The 19,922-nt window shown below is 47.2% G+C and overlaps 2 protein-coding genes across 4 annotated transcripts in view; one reads left to right on the forward strand and one right to left on the reverse strand.

The window, feature by feature from the left end:
• BSDC1 (BSD domain containing 1) overlaps positions 1-5,801 on the reverse strand; it is a 25,775-nt gene extending 19,974 nt beyond the window's left edge. The window contains exons 1-2 of one of the 2 annotated variants that reach the window (XM_030219646.1): positions 5,757-5,800; positions 3,802-3,862 (exon numbers count right to left, since the gene is read on the reverse strand). In XM_030219646.1, the coding sequence (XP_030075506.1) occupies positions 3,802-3,862; positions 5,757-5,767 (72 nt within the window). In that variant the 5' untranslated portion in view covers positions 5,768-5,800. Of the gene's footprint in view, positions 1-3,801; positions 3,863-5,756 lie in introns of both variants that reach the window. The other variant, XM_030219647.1, reaches the window with a different exon arrangement.
• A 10,333-nt stretch (positions 5,802-16,134) lies between these two features.
• ZBTB8B (zinc finger and BTB domain containing 8B) overlaps positions 16,135-19,922 on the forward strand; it is a 30,874-nt gene continuing 27,086 nt past the window's right edge. For both annotated transcript variants that reach the window (XM_030219645.1, XM_030219643.1), the window contains exon 1: positions 16,135-16,211. The gene's annotated coding sequence lies outside the window, so the exon portion shown is untranslated. The remainder of the gene's footprint in view (positions 16,212-19,922) is intronic.

Here is a 19,922-nt window from a genome sequence, read left to right on the forward strand (position 1 = left end):
ATCCCATGGCTTTTAATACCTCCCACAGGTAAATCCACTCAACCCGATCAAAGGCCTTTTCTGCGTCAGTTGTTAACAGCACCAAAGCCTCCTCCCTATTTTGGCCCTCCCAAACAATATTTAGGGTTCTCCTTATGTTATCAGCTACTTGTCTCTTAGGTATAAAACCTGCTTGATCCGTGTGGATTAACTGAGGGAGAAATTTATTAATCCTCTCTGCCATTACCTTGGCTAATATTTTAATATCTATATTTATGAGAGAAATTGGCCTATATGAACCACATATTGTTGGGTCTCGCCCAGGTTTGGGAAGAACTGAAATCCCCGCCTCATACATGCTCCTCGGTAGGGTCCCTGATTTGAAGCATTCATTCCCTACCCGCACTAATAGTGGCCTTAGCTCCTGTCCCAGTATCTTATAGAATTTAGCCGTGTACCCGTCAAGTCCAGGTGCTTTACCCCCTTTCAAGTCCTTAATAATTTTATCTATCTCATCTGCCGTTATGGGTTTGTCCAGGGACTCCCTCTGTTGCTCAGTTAGGCTTCTTAATCCTATCCCACCTAGATATTCTTGAATCTTCTCCACTGTAATTTTCGCTTCTGATGAGTAAAGAGCTGCATAATATCGGGCAAATTGTTCCCTAATTTCTTTGTCCTGATACATCAAACCGTCTCCCGCTCCCTTTATTTTAGTTATAGTGTTTCCCACTACCCTTTGCCGCAAATTGCGTGCCAACATCCTGCCAGCTTTATTGCTGAATTCAAAAAATTTTTGTTTTATTAACTTTCTATGGTATTCCATCTGTCTAATTTGTATTTGTTGTAGCTCTGCCCTGCATTCTCGCAGCTCCCTTATCGCTTCAGGACACCGCCCTCCCTGATGTTGGGCTTCCAAAAAAGCCAATCTTTGTCGTACCCTCAATTCCTGGACTTGACCCTCTTTTTTCCGTTGACTACCTTTCTTAATCAAATGACCTCTTACCACCACCTTCAAGGCGTCCCATAGGGTCCCATCCGTTACATCCCCTGTATCATTGTCCTCCATATATTCCCATATCACCCTTCGAATTTCCCCACATGCCTCTGCAGAATCAAGTAAGGATTCATTTAATCTCCAAAATGTTTGTCCCCGTTCTCTCCCCAATCCCTTCCATGAGATCCATATAGGGGCATGGTCCGAGGTATGTATGCTCCCAATATCAGAGTCCCGAACTTTACCCCATAAGTTGCGGGATCCCCAGATTGTATCTATCCGTGTGTATGAGCGCTGCGCATGTGAGTAGAAGGAGTAGGCCCGCTGTCCGGGGTGTTGCATTCTCCAGACATCGATTAAATCTAGCTCCTTAACCAGTCTTAGTAATTTAGACGTATTAGCCTGTCTACCACCCTTCCTGCCCTTAGAGTAGTCAAGATCTGTTAATGCCCAATTGAAATCTCCCCCTAAAATTACATTGCCCGTCACAAATTGGAGTAAATCTAACCTTAGGGTCTCAAAGAATGCCCCCTGTCCCTCATTGGGTGCATAGATATTCACCAAAGTAATTAGCTGGTTATTGATCTTACCTTTAACCGCAATGCACCTGCCCTGTTTTTCTGAATAGGTCTGTTCATGAACAAAAGGGACCGTATCTTTTATATAGATTGCAAGACCTCCTTTTTTCCCCCCTCTAGGGTCCGCCAAAAAGTAGCTCTTCCCCAAATTCTTATATTGTATTAACCGCTCATCCTTCTTTTGAATGTGTGTCTCCTGCAACATACTGATATCCCATTGCATTTTACGAATTTCCCTGTTTATGATACTTCTTTTTTCTGGAGTATTCATGCCATTTACATTCCATGAACCAACTGTTATCCCTCCCACCTCCCCTTCCCTCCCCTGTCCCACCCCCCTCCCCGAAAATCCCCTCGTCTGTTCACTAGCCTTAACTGCCAGTGATATCCCTAAGGAAGTGTCGTTCCGATGGGTTCCCTTTCCATTCTTTATCCCCAACATACCCCATCACTCATCAACATACATCATGCTTTTCCCCATTCATGCTCCCACATATCCCCTATATGCCAAAACCTTTTGTAAATCTTAACAGTAAGTCCCTGGTTGTAGAAGTGTTTTTACTCAGCTTTAACTCCGGGCCATTGCCCTCCAGCATTTTTTCCTTTTCAGGTGCCTGCAGCCGTTTCAGTCTCACTGTCCACACGTGGTGGACTCTTGTTAGTTCTTCCTCCAGCCCGTGTGATCCAGCCCCCCTTACTATTAGGGGGCCTGTCTTTGCTGAAATTCTGGGAAGCCTCAGGTATCTCCGGCAGGTCCATACATCCAAGTGCAGCCAAAATCTTCCATGCTCCCTCAGGTTGCAAGATTTTCTTTGTCTGGCTTCCCACTATTAGCAACAAACCCTTAGGATATATCCATCTGTAGCGCAGACCCGCTTTTTGCAGGTATCTCGTAATATCCTTAAAATCTCGTCTCTTTTGCAGAGTAGATCTCGCCAGGTCCTGAAAAATCTGCACTTGGACATTGCGCCATTTGATTTCTCCCAATGCACGTGCTTTTCTCCACACCGCTTCCTTCACCTGAAACTCATGGAAGCATGCCACGATGTCTCGAGGGAAATCCCCCCGCTGCGGCCCCAAGCTCCGATGAGCTCTATCAATTTTTATTGCAGGCCGTTCTAATCCTTCTTCAGGATCCGCTCCCTGCTCCAAAATAAAGTCACAAATCTCTCGCACCACTTTCTCCGCTTCCCTGAATTGCATTTCCTCAGGGATGCCTTTAATTCTCAAGTTACACCGCCGCGAGCGGTTCTCCAAGTCTTCCAAACGTTGCTCCATGAGTTTTCTTTCTTGCTGTTCTTTAAAAGCACTCTTCCTCAAAGTTTGCAGTTCTCCCGCCATCGTTTCAATCCGCTCCTCCGTCTCTACCATTCGGCCGCCCATATCTTTCACTTCTTCGCGGAGTTCCGTAACTGCAGCTTGAATGCTTTTCCTAGTATTAATCATCTCTGTTTTAAGTTCTTTAAACCATCGTATAATTTCGCTCCGCTCTACTTCAATCTCACCAGCGACTTGCTCCTCGTTTTCATTATCAGACTCCATTTCGTCCGGCGCCATTTTTGCTCCACGCGGGGGAAGTGGTGTTTTCGCCTTACTCGCTACTCTCAGCGATTCCCCTGCATATTTAAATTTTGCCAATTTCTTTTTGGCCGCCATTTATTATAGCTGCTTTGCTTCTTCTTTTGCGGGGAATCCCTCGCGCTTTATCGGGGTTTCTCACACTTTTTTTAATCCGTAACCCGCGGAGCTCTACAACCAGGCTACCGGCTACATCGGTGACGTCACTTCCTCCCGAGACAAGTCTCTTTCAATTGAAAAAATGCTCTGGAATGGGAAGGTGAAAGGGGATAGACTCAGAAGTAACCTGAGGAAATACTTCTTCACAGAAAGGGTGGTGAATTTGTGGAACGGCCTCCCAATTGAAGGGGTGGAAATGGAAACAGTATCAGAGATCAAGAGAGTTTGGGACAAATCCATAGGATGTCTAAGGGAGTGATAGGGAGAGTAGATGACATTGATGGGCAGAATGGATAAGCCATATGGTCTTTATCTGCCTACATTTTTCTATGTTTAAGTGTTTTGAAATCCAGTATGCTGTGAGGGAAAATTATAGACATCTATTAAGCTTCTACAGCCTGTGAAAACCAGATATCTAACTTTAAATAATAAGATAAATGTAATTTACAAATTAGGCCCAACTAAAAATGAATGTGACAAGCTGGAACAGGGAGAGCACCCTGCTAATCTTACCTTTTCTCGCACACTCTGGTAACTTTGTTGCAGCCAGCTCCTCCACCAGCCCCCATCTTCACTGGAACAAGAGACAATAAAGGGATGTTTTACCTGCAAAAAGGCTCATTTTATCCCTATTGGGCCCTGCAGCATTAGCACACATCAACTGTCTGTAAATTACCTCCTGCATGAATTACAGATCTACCACATTTGACAACAGATTAAAGGTGTGAACCACAAAGCAGAGGGTAGAGGCTATCTTTCTTGTCTCACATATTGGTTAACCATAGTGGTCAGTATATTTTTAAACACTGACCACCATGGGCAGAATTAGTTCCAGATATTCAATGCAGGGTCATGTCTAAGCACCAGCACTGAATAACTAGGACTAATTTGTTACCTGCTAGCTGGGACTCACATAAGACTTCCAAAGTACTGCAAAGCTGCTGCTAAAAGTCATGGAGTCCTACATACTGGAATGCTCTTCCGCAACACCTCAAAACGCAAATGGACCACATCCTCTTCAAGAAATTGCTGAAAACTTACTTCTTTGCTAAAATGTACTCCCCTAGTTACTCAAGCTGATTGATATCCCCATCACGATCCCCCACCCTGCTTAGTTCTCCATTGTTAGTTATTGCTCCCCTTGTCTAGTCTTAGTCAATTTTACACTATTTTCTACAATTTTAAATTTTCCTAATTTTTCTGTAAGCCACATTGTGCCTGCATGTGTGGGAAAATGTGGGATACAAGTGAACCATAAATAAATAAATGGCAGCCCTTTCAAGGAGGCAGCTGCATTGGGCACAAGTGAATGGATATTGCTCCTGTCCATTTCCTCACTAGACCACCAGAAATCAGGCAAGTAAGCCTGCCATGATCTTGGAGGTGGGGGCAGGGGGCTTGATGTCCTTCTGGGGTATAAGAGGATCCTGCTGAAGGGGGGGGGGGGTGATGTTTTTCAGGGGGTAGGAAGGAAGGGGGGGTTGGCAACACTTCAGGCCAGGAAGTGGCCATTAACAGGACACTGGTTGATATTCATACCAACGCCTGATTAACTCACCACAAAAGTTTGGAGAACCATTTTCCTGTCCTGTTAACAAACTGAAAATTGCCATTAGCCAACTACGTTTCCACTCTGCCCACAAACTAGCCAGTTTCAGCATGGGCAGTTAGGATATTCAGTCGCACTGAACATCCACGGATAGCCCCACACAAGCTATTAAAGCGGACAGGAGCCTCTTCTGGCTATTTAAATCTCTTTGAAAATCTTACATTAACAGTCAGCTGACAAGCTGTTGAAGCCACAAGTCCTATCAGCAGTGTACTTACTGAAATATAAAATATATTCCATCCAGACTTTCTAGTCACACTCATTTTTTTTTAATAATCTCATAATCCAGATCTTTAGAAGTACTTTTTATACTAGTTATTGGTTATGATCGAGGTTTATAAACAAACTCTGTCACTATGCAACATAAATTACATCTTTTCGTAGTACCATATGTAATAAAAAAAAAGAAGAATATCACACTTAGCTGTTTAAAGTGTTTGGGGCTGCTAAAGTCAACACAAATGCATATTCCCCGGTCACAGTAAAGGGGTTAATTACTGAGGAAGATAAAGCACCCACAGAGCTGGCTCCTACATCCAAGGCAACAAACTTATGCAAAACCAAAAAACATATATTTGCAGAAGAGCCAAAGGGACTAGTAAGAGAGGGGAAAAGGAGTGATGCAGGACTGGCTTTTCAGGGCTGTTTAGGTTGTTGTTAAGTTTTCTCCTCCTGGCCCCAGAGCTCTCTTTCACCCTGGACTAGGGCTACACCAGGACCAGAGTTGCCTTTGTCTGCAGGACCCAAAAGCCCAGAGCCTGTTTTTCAAAAGAACAAGCTACAACCTATACGAGACGATCCATGACAACTGTCTCTCTCGCGCCTGCACAGCTTAAACCACACAAACTGCTTCTCTTACCCTTCCGCCATCTTGCCTGCATGATATCACCACTATTTACTGACCTATAACCCGTAGGGGGCGGGTTTCTGGCAGCGGATACATCCGCTTCCGGTTGTGACGTCATAGTAGGGGGCCGTACTCAGACAGCCGGTGGTATCTTATGCAAATAAGCGTCAAGGACAGGTGGCTCGCTCGGCCCATGCAAAGGCGCGCGCCGGATCGCATTTAAAATGCACCCGCTCGCTCGCGCGACGACTGTCCTAAGAGCATAAGAATAGCCATAATGGATCAGACTAATGGGCCATCCAGACCAGTATACTGTTTCCCATCAGTGGCCAATCTAGGTCCAACAAGAAACCCAAATAGTAGCAGCATTCTATAATTACCAATCCCAGGGCAAACAGTGGCTTCCCCCTTGTCTATTGCAACAGCAGACTATGGACTTTTCCTCCAATAACTTGTCCAAACCGTTTTTAAACCCAGATATGCTAACTGCTGTTACCACATCCTCTGGCAAAGTTCCAGTGCTTAACTATTCTTTTGAGTGCAAAAAATATTTATTCCTGTTTGTTTGTTTTTTTATGTTTCCATACAGAGGCATTATAGTATTCTTGGGCTTATTTGCCATCCCTTTCCTAATAAATCCAAACATCCTGATACTTTTAATGGCTGCCACCACCAGAACATTTCAGCATATTTTCTCTGTCACCTGTATCTTTCTCTTGGGTGCTGACTCCCAAGGTGGACCCTATCATCAGGTAACTATGATTTGTTTGCATTTCTCCATATTGAATTTCATCTGCCATTTGGATGCAGTCTTCCAATTTCCTATCTGCAAATTTAATCACCTCACTTGTTCCGAATTCCAGACCATGAATAAATATGTTAAATACCACCAGTCCAGGTATAGATAGATCCCTGCGGCACTCCACTATCCACCCTCCTCCATTTAGAAAAAATGGCCACTTAACCCTATCCTCTGTGTCCAATAATCAGTTCCTAATCCACAACAGAACATTGCCTCCTATTCCATTACTCTTTAATTTTCTCAGGAGTCTCTCAGGAACTTTGTCAAAAGCTTTCTGCAAATCTAGATGTACTACATCAACCGTTTCACCTTTATTGATGTTTATTCACGCCTTCAAACAAATTAAGAAAGTTGGTGAGGCAAGATTTATCTATGTGTTCCAGTGTTTTGCCCAGCCCTTATCTCCACTGTCCTTTCTGTGAGACAAAGTGAATAAATAAACGCATCCACCCAAAGGAAGAAACACATGTACCGGGATAATTCATTTAAGTACATAAGTACATAAGTAATGCCACACTGGGAAAAGACCAAAGGTCCATCAAGCCCAGCATCCTGTCCACGACAGCGGCCAATCCAGGCCAAGGGCACCTGGCAAGCTTCCCAAACGTACAAACATTCTATACATGTTATTCCTAGAATTATGGATTTTTCCCAAGTCCATTTAGTAGCAGTTTATGGACTTGTCCTTTAGGAAACCGTCTAACCCCTTTTTAAACTCTGCCAAGCTAACCGCCTCCACCACGTTCTCCGGCAACGAATTCTAGAGTTTAATTACGCGTTGGGTGAAGAAAACTTTTCTCCGATTTGTGGAGGCCATCAGACTGAGAAACCAAACGAAGGAAGAAGACTTCGGCTGGTGGGGGTTCGGGTCCCCTGCTAGCAAAGGTAGCAGGTGGCGGGTTGGCGGTAGGATGGGGGGTTGAGAGGGTCGCCAGCAGGGGGGGTCCATGGCCAAATCTATGGGGGCCCCTGATAGAGACAAAAATGAGGACAAAGACCATATGGCCTATCTAGTCTGCCCATCCATACCATCTACTCTCTCTACCATCATGAATCAATAAGGAATGTGACTGTTGGGCAGACTAGATAGACCGTTCAACTCTTTATCTGCCATCATCTGCTATGTTACTATCTAAATTCTGAGCAGTTTAACCTCAGTATTTCCACTTCTGAACTGCAGATTACAGTTAATCTACTTACAAGAAACCAAACTTGAAAATCATCTGCTCAGTGTGCAGCGATGGCCAAGAAAACAAATGAAATGTTAGGAATCATTAGGAAAGGAACAGAGAATAAAACAGAGAATATTATGCCTTTGTATTATTCCATGGTGCAATCGCACCTCAACTATTATGTGCAATTCTGACCACTGTATCCCAAAAAAAGATTTAGGTGAACTAGAAAAGGTACAGAGAACTATAACCAAAATCACTCCCCTATGAGGAAAAGGTAAAGAGTTTTAGTATTCGTCCACTTGGAGAAGAAACAGCTGTGACGTGAAACTTTCCCAAAAGTACAAAGATGAGGGGATATGCAATGAAGTACTAAAGGAGAAATTAGACCTTACCTGCTAATTTGCTTTCCTTTAATCCCTCCGGACCGGCCCAGGAATGGACTGATGGGTTGTGCACGTCTACCAGCAGGAGGAGACTGAGAAAAAAACTTTGACTAGATAGCCAATAAGAGCCCTGGTCATGTGACCCTAGCCTCAGTATTTAAATAACAAAGCAGAAAGAAGAAGAACAGTCTGTGCCCCAAGGAATTCAAGCAACCAGGGAGCACTGTTGAAGACGTGCTCAAAGGCTCACCGACAACTCTCACCAGAGCAGCGGTATGGCCTTGTCATAATGGCTCACCGAAAACTCTAACCAGAGAATCGGTATGGCCTTATCATAATGGCTCACCAAGTACCCTAACCAGGGCATCGGTATGGCCAAAGTATAATGGCTCACCACATACCCTTACCAGAGCAGCGGTATGGCCTAAACTATAATGGCTCACCACATACCCTTACCAGAGCAGCGGTATGGCCACAATAGAAACTGTGTTTTTTTTTTTTGTTTTTTTTACCCATTTATTTATGGTTTAACTTGCAAACAAAACAGCTCAACAAACAAAGAACTGAACACATCTCTGCAAACCATGGAACATAGAGAACTAGACAGAAAATATATCACACGGGAGGGGCCTGGGCCGGTCCGGAGGGATTAAAGGAAAGCAAATTAGCAGGTAAGGTCTAATTTCTCCTTCCTTAGCATCCCTCCGGACCGGCCCAGGAATGGACTGATGGGACGTAACAAAGCAGTAGTCCTACGGGAGGGACCCCAGCAAACCTGCTGAGATTACCCGCGACGCAAAGACCGCCTCTTGCCGACATTGAACATCAAGCCTGTAATGCTTAGAAAAGGAGTGGAGAGAAGACCACGTAGCTGCCTTACAAATCTCCGCTGGCGGAACCAAGGAACACTCGGCCCAGGACGCTGCCTGCCCTCTAGTTGAATGAGCTTTAACCGAGTCCGGGACTGCCTTACCTGCCAAAAGGTAGGCTGACGCTATCATCTCTTTGATCCACCTAGATAACGTGAGCTTAGACGCCGACAAGCCCTTACGGTGACCGGCCAACAGAAGGAAAAGACGGTCTGTGCGACGGAAATCCTCAGTAACTGCGAGATACCGTTTAAGCACCCTCTTAACATCCAGAGTATGCAACCGTCTCTGTTCCTGCGTCCCTGAGGCCGATCCTAGAACCGGCAGAAACACTGACTGGGACAGATGAAATCGAGACAGTACCTTAGGCAAAAAGGAAGGCACCGGACGAAGAACCACTCGTTCCTTTGAAAATTGCAGAAATGGAGATCTACATGAGAAAGCTTGCAACTCCGAGACTCTCCTAGCCGAGGCAATAGCCACCAAAAACACTGTCTTAAGAGTCAAATCCTTCAACGAACATGCACGCAAAGGCTCAAAAGGAGGTTTTGTCAAAGACGAAAGGACCAGATTAAGATCCCAAGATGGGAACACTGACCTAACCGGAGGACGAAGAAGACTGACTCCCTTCAAAAAACGTACTACATCGGGCAGCGTAGCAAAAGATCTACCCCTAATCCTACCTCTGAAACAGGAAAGAGCTGCCGCTTGCACCTTAAGAGAAGAAAGAGACAGCCCTTTATCAAACCCTCGCTGTAAAAAATCTAACATCTGAGCCACTGACGCGCCGAATGGACGAATGTCAGCCTCTACACACCAAGCCTCAAAAATTCTCCAAGTGCGAATATAGTTCAGAGAGGTGGAACGGCGACGAGAACGAAGCATGGTGGAAATCACTGATTGCGAAAAACCCCGCTTAGCTAAACGGGCTCGTTCAAGAGCCAAGCCGTAAGACAAAATCGAGCCGGATCTGGATGTGGGACTGGCCCTTGTACCAACAGAGCCTTGTGCACCGGGAGTCGAAAAGGAGGCGCCACCGACAGGCGTTGCAGATCCGCGTACCAAGGACGCCGAGGCCAGTCCGGTGCCACCAGAATTACCGGTCCTCTGTGTTCCTCGATTTTCTGCAGGAGACGACCTATGAGCGGCCAAGGAGGAAACGCATAAAGAAGGTCGGGGGGCCACTGTTGTAAGAGAGCGTCTACCCCTGCCGCTCTTACATCCCTTCTTCGACTGAAGAACCGAGGGACCTTTGAGTTGAGACTGGTGGCAAAAAGATCGAGAACTGGAGTGCCCCAGCGCTCCACTATAACCTGAAACGCCTGAGCGCTGAGAGCCCATTCTCCCGGATCGAGAGTGTGGCGACTGAGGAAGTCGGCTTGAACGTTCTCTACCCCTGCTACGTGGGATGCTGAAATGGCCGTTAGATGAACTTCCGCCCAGGAAAGGAGACTCTCCGCCTCCCGACACAATAGTCGGCATCTCGTTCCTCCCTGGCGGTTGACATAGGCCACTGCCGAGGCATTGTCGGAAAGGACCCGCACCGCTTTGCCTACCAGAAGAGAACTGAAGTGTTGCAGAGCCAACCGAATCGCCCTGGTCTCCAAAAAGTTGATTGATTGAATGGCTTCCAGTTGAGACCAGAGACCCTGAGTCCACTTGCCTAGACAATGCGCTCCCCAGCCTCGGAGACTGGCATCTGTTGTTAACGGTATCCACCGAGGAGACTCCAAAGGCATTCCTACCGTCAGATTCTTCATCCGCAGCCACCAGAACAGGGAGCTGCGTTCTCGGTTGCGGAGAGGTAGTCGCATGAGTAGAGAATCCCTCTGAGAGGACCACCGGGAGAGAAGGGACCACTGAAGAGGCCTCATATGAAGCCTGGCCCAGGGTACTGCCTCTATAGTGGCTGCCATGGAACCGAGCACCTGAAGATAATCCCGAGCACATGGATGGTGGTGCTGAAGTAACTCCCTTATCTGGACCTGAAGCTTTATAATCCTGGCCTGCGGCAGAAAGACTCGGCCCCGCGCTGTGTCGAATACAACTCCCAAATACTCCAGAGACTGAGAAGGAACTAACCGACTCTTGGCTACATTTACCACCCAACCTAGAGACTGCAAAAACTGCATCACTCGACCTGTGACTTGACAACTTTCCTGATGAGACTTCGCTCTGATTAACCAGTCGTCTAGGTATGGATGGACAAGAATCCCTTCTTTTCTGAGGGCCGCTGCAACCACGACCATGACTTTGGTAAATGTGCGCGGAGCCGTAGCAAGACCGAAGGGCAATGCTCGAAACTGGTAATGCCGCCCTAGAATTGCAAAACGCAAGAACTTGTGGTGAGCTGGACGAATAGGAATATGTAAATAGGCCTCTGTGAGATCTAACGCTGTCAAATACTCGTCCTGGCGCACTGCCACTATGACTGACCGCAGTGTCTCCATACGAAAGCTTGTGACTCTGAGAGCGCGATTGACCGCTTTGAGATCTAAGATAGGTCGGAAGGCATCTTCCTTCTTTGGAACTACAAAATAAATGGAATACCGGCCTTGCCTGTACTCGGAAGGAGGGACTGGAGAGATAGCCTGAAGATCTAAGAGCCTCTGTAGAGTGTCCCGAACCACCCTCGCCTTGAGAGGAGAGCGGCAGGGAGACTCCAGAAAGGCGTCTGAAATAGGTCTTGCGAACTCTAAGGCATAACCGTCTCGAACAACTTCCAAGACCCACTGATCTGAAGTAATGTGGGCCCACCTCTGATAGAACTGAGAAAGACGAGCTCCGACAGGGACCAGAGGAGAGGCCCCCGCACCTTCATTGGGACGGACGACTCTGGGATCGAAAGCCTGGATTGGAGAAACCTGCTCCTCTGCGAGAACCCCGAAAGGACTGAATCCTATTGCCAAACCTAGACCTCTGAGGCTGAAAACCTCGACCAGCCTGAAACTTCCGGAAACCTCTCCCAGAACTCCTACCAAACAAAGAACCCCGAGTAGACAGACGAGGTCTATCTTGCGGAAGGCGAGGAACCTTAGCATCACCCAAGGAATTAACCAACTTATCCAATTCTTCTCCAAACAAGAAAGAACCTTTAAAAGGAAACTTGCTCAACTTTGACTTGGAGGCCGCATCCGCCGACCAACCTTTCAACCACAGAGATCTGCGAGCAGCGACCCCCAAAGCCAAAGACTTAGAAGATGCTCGCAGTAAATCATAGAGGGCATCAGCCAGAAAAGCCGCCCCTGTCTCAATTCTAGCTACGTCAACATCGATGGAATGAAGATCATCCGAAGTCCTGTCCAGGACTCTCTCTGCCCACCTAAAGCAAGCTCTAGCCACCAAGGAACCACAAATGGCAGCCTGAACTGCCAAGGAGGAAACATCAAAACTATTCCTGAGCAGAGAATCTAGTCTTCTGTCCTGAACATCCCGAAGAGCCGTGCCTCCATCCACGGGAACCGTATTCCGCTTAGTCACCGCCGACACCACTGCATCCACGACCGGCACCTTAAGCATAGCTTTATCTGTTTCTGGAATCTGATAGAGCCGAGACATAGATCTAGTCGGACGGAAAGCTGCATCTGGAACCTCCCATTGCGCTTTAATAACATCCCAAATGTCCTGATGCATGGGAAAAGTTTTGGGCGCGGATCTAGACCCCTTAATCAAGAAGTCTACCTTACGGGTTTGTGAAACCGGCGCAACATCTTCAAAATTCAAAGTAGAGGAGACCATAGAGATGAGCTCCTGCAAGTCATCTTTGTGAAAAATCCTAGCCATGGCGGGATCATCCCCCTGAGCAAAAGCTGCCGTCTCCGGATCTGAGAGCGAAAAATCAGGATCAGTACAGGCATTGTCTCCAAAATCTTCCTCCTCTTCCAGATAGGGCATCTCCTGATCGTGATCAGCCCAAAAATCCCCATGGAACACATGTTCCCTAACTTTTTTAGGAGGTGGAGGTGTAGGTGTGACAGCATCTGCTGTCCCAGCTCCTGTATCGCCTCTGTGCATCAAAAATGCCTGGTACATCTGGATCACAAACTCAGGAGGAAAACCCCCTGCCTGAGTGGCCCCAGATTGCACCAGAGCTCCTGAATTCAACGTATCAGCATCTGAAAGACCTAGGGCCGCAGGCTGCTGAATACGCGAAGGAGAAGACGGAGTAGGAATCAAAATGGCCGCCGTTCGCGCCAAATTCGCCGGGACGGCCTCCGGAGGCGCGCCTGACTCCTCAGGAGCTGCAGACGAGGACCGCGACGGCGAGGGACCCGATACCGCCAACAGAGAGGCCGACGTCGTAGGCAAAACAGACGAGGACGCTGCTCCTGGCGAGGTACAATATTTACATGCGCCCGTAGAGGAAACCCCCCGACGCTGGCAAACAGCGCATCGTTTAAGTTTCTCAGACATGGCGGGACGCGCGTGCACGCGCGTACGCGGTTCGCGCCTAAATCCAATCCAGTTAATATTTAAACCTTATAAAAAACCACTCCGTTCTGCAGTGCTAGTAATAATAACCTAGCGAAATGAAAACTAAGCACAATACCAAAACCAAACTTGTGCTCTTTGTTTTTTTTTTTTTTAAAGAGACACACAAGACAGACACCCCAAAACTTAAACAGAGCTGTGCTCGTTAAAACAATGGGGAAAACAGAGTTTATATACTTTAATCTGGCTGCCTCTCCCAAAGGTAAGACCTCTTTGCTAACCAAAAGAGGAACCCTTCCCTTAGAGATTAGTAGAATAGAAGGGAGATGGGGAGGAATAGGGGGAGTGACCCGGGGCACCCGAGTATACCCCCTGAGGCTTAGCTAATCAGCTGACCAAACCTAACCAGCCTCAAAGAATTCCTGTGGCACAGAGAAAGATATAATAATAAAACAACTAAATATTTAGAAAGAGACTAATAGGCTCACTTCCTACCTGCTGGGAGACTGAGAAAATACTGAGGCTAGGGTCACATGACCAGGGCTCTTATTGGCTATCTAGTCAAAGTTTTTTTCTCAGTCTCCTCCTGCTGGTAGACGTGCACAACCCATCAGTCCATTCCTGGGCCGGTCCGGAGGGATGCTAAGGAATAGTACATTTAGAACAATAATAAAAAAAATAAATTTCATCACTCATCATATAATTAAGCTCTGGAATTAATTGCCAGAGAGCGTGGTAAAAGTGATTAGTGTAACAGGGTATAAAAAAAGGTTTGGATATGTTATTGGAAGAAAAGTCCATAAGGGAAAGGGGACTTGATATACTGCCTTTCTGAGGTTTTTGCAACTACATTCATAGCAGTTTACATATATTCAGGTACTTATTTTGTACCAGGGGCAATGGAGGGCTAGGTGACCTGCCCAGAGTCACAAGGAGCTGCAGTGGGAATTGAACTCAGTTCCCCAGGCTCAAAGTCTACTGCACTAACCTACTCCTCCACTCCACATTATTAAGGTGAACTTGGGAAATATCCACTGCTTATTCCTATGATAAGAAACATGAAATCTGTTTATACCTTTGGGATCCTGCCACATACATGTGACCTGGGTGCGATAGTTGGAAACAGGATACTGGGCCTGATGGACTTTCTGTCTGTTCCAATACAGCAGTGCAGTTCTCCCTAGTCCATCCATTCCCCACGTCTCTTACTCCTTCTCCAACCTCCTATTCCCCCAATATCTTTCATCCACATTCTTACTCCACCATTTGAACTTCTCCCCCAGCTTATCTAGTTATCTCATCTTTTTCCACCTCATCCCTTGCATGTCTTGCCCCCACACACCCCATCAACAAAGAGCAACCTCCTTCCTTTACCTCTCACCTTCTCCCCTTTCCCCAGTATACACATTTTCCATGCCTCTTTCCCCTTTCTCCAGCATCTGCTCAGCTACTTCTATCTCCCATGCTCGTTTACCCTTTCTTTCCTCCCTGTTACCTCAGCATCCCCCCCCCCCCATCTCCATCCTCCTCTGCTTGTGATTTTGTTCCTCCCCCCAGGTAGGGTTAACATATGGCTCCAGAAAAAGGAGGACGGATTGAGCCCCTACCCCCAGGTATTCTGCTTGCTCTTCTCACTCCTCCAGTATCAGTCCTCTTCTCTCACTCACACCCCCGCCCCCAAGCACCTGCCAGGGTCAGCCACCTTCTCCCATCCCCAGCAGCACCTCAAACTTCTGCAGAACGAGGGCCGCTAGGCCAGCAGCAGCAGCAGCACCACCGCACGCGGGTAAGTTAAAACAGGAGAATATTTATTTATTAGGATTTATTTATTGCCTTTTTGAAGGAATTCACTCAAGGTGGTGTACAGTAAGAATAGATCAAACATGAGCAGTAGGCAATTAGAGCAGTAAAAATATTCAAAAACAATATAAAGTATGGCATGGTATACTACTTAACCAAAGTATGTATTTAAATAAAGGGCCACCGGTTTCTTATTTTAATTCTTATTGTATTTACCATGTGGTTTTCAAACTGTCTTGCTCCTTGCCTGTGAATCCAATTATTTACACATTCTATATTATTGTTTTTATTAACTATCTTGCTCAGTGACATGTGAAACACTAAAATTCAGGGGTAAGAAGACGTCTTTGGTTTTTCTCCCAAGGGGAGTTTTTTCCCCAAATAGATGTGAAAATTACTGAGCCAGAAAACATTGATATAGTAAAAACTGGACCGGTGATAAAACTATCTCCACAAAGCAGCTTGTGCTGCACTTATGAAAATAGAATGCAAAGTGTGTTCTGAATAGAACAGCCAGGCTGGGGAGTTCTGAGGTCCATTTAATAAAAACAATAATATAGAGTGTGTAAATAATTAGATTCACAGGCAAGGAGCAAGACAGTTTGAACACCACAATGTAAATACAATAAGAATTAAAATGGTCTACTACTTGCAATAAGTAATAGAACATTATAATTGGTAGTGAAGGGTAAGGCAAAGTTGTAACACATAAATAAGTAAGGTGATTGATTTGAAGAAAGTTGCACATGATGAGGTCAGAGTCGAGATGGTTAAGTATTAGCTAGGCTAGGAGGAAGGAGGAGTGGAAAGCACTTCCGGTTCTGCCAGTTGCCAGGGCAGAGCATTGTGGGAGGAGTAGTACTTGCAACCCTAAGCGCGCACTGCGCATGCTCCGGTGCCACGGACCCCGCTTTCCTGCTGCACGATTGGGGCGTTTTGAGCGTTTCCTAGGAATCACGGCTGTTCCTACGTCAAACTTTGTAGCGCCGCGAAGGGGCCGGTTAAAGGTGAGGGAATGGCGGCTCCTCCCTGTCTTGGTTGTGTTGGAGGGGGAGGGAGACAGTGCGCGCTGTGTTAGGACTGGAGCCACGGGAGGGTGAGATTAAGGGCCTTGTGGCCGTGGAAGGAGGCGGGGCGGACGGTGTTGTAGAGGTGATATAGGCCCTGGGCGAGGAGGTGTGATAGGAGAGCTGCTGTGCTCTGGAGATGACGGGGGAGGGGAGGTGCTGTCATTACAGATGATGGGGTAGGGGGAGAGTTGGGATAGGAGAGGTGCTGTCATTAGAGATGATGGGGGGGAAGGTGCTGTCATTAGAGATGATGGGGGAGGAGGAGGACAGGGGATAGGAGAAGTGCTGCCTTCTGGGGGAGGGGAGGGAGAGGTGCTGTCATTAGAGATGCTGGGGGAGGGGAGGTGCTGTCATTAGAGATGATGGGGGAGGGGAGGTGCTGTCATTAGAGATGATGGGGGATGGGGAGGACAGGGGATAGGAGAAGTGCTGCCTTCTGGGGGAGGGGAGGGAGAGGTGCTGTCATTAGAGATGCTGGGGGAGGGGAGGTGCTGTCATTAGAGATGATGGGGGAGGTGCTGTCATTAGAGATGCTGGGGGAGGGGAGGTGCTGTCATTAGAGATGATGGGGGAGGGGGAGAGGGGATAGGAGAGGTGCTGTCATTAGAGATGATGGGGGAGGGGAGGAAGAGGTGCTGTCATTAGAGATGATGGGGGAGGGGGAGAGGGGATAGGAGAGGTGCTGTCATTAGAGATTATGGGGGAGGGGAGAGTTGGGATAGGAGAGGTGCTGTCATTAGAGATGCTGGGGGAGGGGAGGTGCTGTCATTAGAGATGCTGGGGGGGGAGGTGCTGTCATTAGAGATGATGGGGGAGGGGGAGAGTTGGGATAGGAGAGGTGCTGTCAGAGATGCTGGGGGAGGGGAGATGCTGTCATTAGAGATGATGGGGGAGGGGAGGAAGAGGTGCTGTCATTAGAGATGATGGGGGAGGGGAGGAAGAGGTGCTGTCATTAGAGATGACGGGGGAGGGGGAGAGTTGGGATAGGAGAGGTGCTGTGCTCTGGAGATGACGGGGGAGGGGAGGTGCTGTCATTAGAGATGACGGGGGAGGGGGAGAGGGGATAGGAGAGGTGCTGTCATTAGAGATGATGGGGGGAAGGTGCTGTCATTAGAGATGATGGGGGAGGGGAGGTGCTGTCATTAGAGATGATGGGGGATGGGGAGGACAGTTGGGATAGGAGAAGTGCTGCCTTCTGGGGGAGGGGAGGGAGAGGTGCTGTCATTTGAGATGCTGGGGGAGGGGAGGGAGAGGTGCTGTCATTAGAGATGCTGGGGGAGGGAAGGTGCTGTCAGTAGAGATGCTGGGGGAGGGGAGGTGCTGTCATTAGAGATGCTGGGGGAGGGGAGGTGCTGTCATTAGAGATGATGGGGGAGGGGAGGTGCTGTCATTTGAGATGCTGGGGAAGGGGGAGGTGGTGTCCTCAAGATGCTGGAGGAGGAGAATTGGGATAAGAGGTGCTGTCTGCTGGGGGAGGGGGAGAGTTGGGATAGGAGAGGTGCTGTCGGAGATGCTGGGGGAGGAGAATTGGGATAGGAGAGGTGCTGTCATTAGAGATGCTGGGGGATAGGAGAGGTGCTGTGCTCTGGAGATGACAGGGGATGGGAGGTGCTGTCATTAGAGATGCTGGGGGATGGGGGAGGTGAATTGGGATAGGAGAGGTGCTGTCCTCTGGAGATGATGGGGGAGAGGTGTCATGATAGAGGTACTGTGGGAGGTGGAGGTGTGATAGGACAGGCACTGTCCTCTGGAGATGCTGGGAGGCGGGGGAGGGATGTGAGAAAAGTGCTGGTGTGGGGGGAGGATTAAGAGAGGTGCTGTCCCTTGGGATCTTGATGGGGAGAGAAAGTAGAGGCAGGTTATCATATGGATAGAGGATAAACGCTATTGCTTGGCTGTGAGGTTTGGTTGGGATTTGAGATGCTGAACCCTGGGGTGAAGGCAGATGCTTATCATTACTGTGAGGGGAAAGCAAGGTGGAGGCTCCATCTCTGGGGGGGGGGGGGGGGGGGGTTGGAATTGATGATTAGATACTGCTGCTTTTTGCCTGGGAGAGGAGATGAGGTGGTGTCGCTTATGAAGATGGTTGGTGTTATGGTGATGGGTGAGGTATTGTCCTCACAGCACTGACACAGAGTCAGTCTGGGTTGTCACTAAGATTTAAGCATTTCTCAGTTGCAGTTCCCCAGAGATTTTCCTAAGGGAAAATGGCCTTCTAAGATCATCATGTCTGTCTCTTTGTCTTCCCTAATAACATTTTAACCCTTTATCCTCACTTTTTCCAAAGAGCATGGCATGGTGTCCCATGGCTCACGTTTTTCCTGTATCTCCACTAGTCTCAAGACATAGACTCCAGATCAGATTAGTGAAAATGTCCTTTAGCATTTTAAAATCTGCCTTGCTACTGGCTGGTGGCTATGGTCACCACTTGTCTCAAATTTTCCTCTACTTTCCTAATATTTAAAAATGAGAGGCTGACCGTATTTCGGTTTTGGCGCCAAAACCGGACCAAAATCCTTTTTCTGCTGGTTTTGGTTTCGACTAAAAGGTTATTTTAATTTTTCGCATGTTTTCGGTTTTGGCCAAAAAATGTCCATATGTTTTCGGTGGAATCTGAAAATATATGCTTTGTCCCATTTGTTTCCAGCCCTCTCCCCCTGAACAGGAGTTACACCTCCTCCCAGACCCTTGCATGTGCCTCCACCCCTACCTGTGGGCCTCCTGAGTCTATCTTATAGGCCCTAGTAGTGGTCTAGGGCTGTAGTTGGGGCAGGAGTAATTGGCAGTTACCCCTGTCCATTCTAGCTCTGCTCTCACAATTGCTGCCATGACTGGGGCATCTCTTCTGCTCTAACTGTGCTACTAGACCAGTGACCGCCAGGAATTGTACGGTAGTCCTGGAGGGGAGGGAGCTGCTCATTTTTTTTTGTTGTACTATGATTGCAAGTAATGCAGTCATGATCTTGCATGGTAGTTTATATGCCAATAGAGTTCTAAAAAAAAATGCTTTTGATACAAAATGTTAGCAGGAATTTAAATCTCTAATTTTGGGATGATAGGCTCCTTGGGAATTAGCCTCTCTGTGGAGATATGATGTCAGCTGTCACTTTGGGTGTGGTGCAAAGTCAATCACTGTAAAAGCTTTGTGGCTTTTAGTTTTCAGTTCTCATTAGCTGTGGTCCATGTGTGTGGAGGCTATTTTGCTTGGAGGTAAAATACAGTCTTTCATTATTTAAATTATATTCTGGCTTGAATACTGTGGGTTTAGCAGAGGGACTACAAGCTCTAACAATACCCAGCGACCCTCACTGATTCACACAACCACACTTAACCCCCTGTTTACAAAGCTGTGCTAGTGGCCTGCTCATACATTAATGCTGACACAGCCCATTCACTTTGATTGGACTGTGTTGGCATTGCTGTGCGGGTTTCTAAACAGGGGGGTTAATGTTTTGGTTTGGAGATGACCTTCAGCTGCACTTTCTGTTTTGGCCAAAAGCTTTCAGACACTTTTGGTGGCAGTTTTGGTTTTGGCCGAAACTGAGAAAAGCAGTTTGGTCAGCCTCAATTAAAAATAGTTATTTCACAGGAATTCATGTAATGATCATCGTACCCATGTGCAAAGTTCTGTGCCAAAGATGGAAAGAA

The sequence above is a fragment of the Microcaecilia unicolor genome, chromosome 11 (assembly GCF_901765095.1).
Source record: "Microcaecilia unicolor chromosome 11, aMicUni1.1, whole genome shotgun sequence".
Lineage (NCBI taxonomy): Eukaryota > Metazoa > Chordata > Amphibia > Gymnophiona > Siphonopidae > Microcaecilia > Microcaecilia unicolor.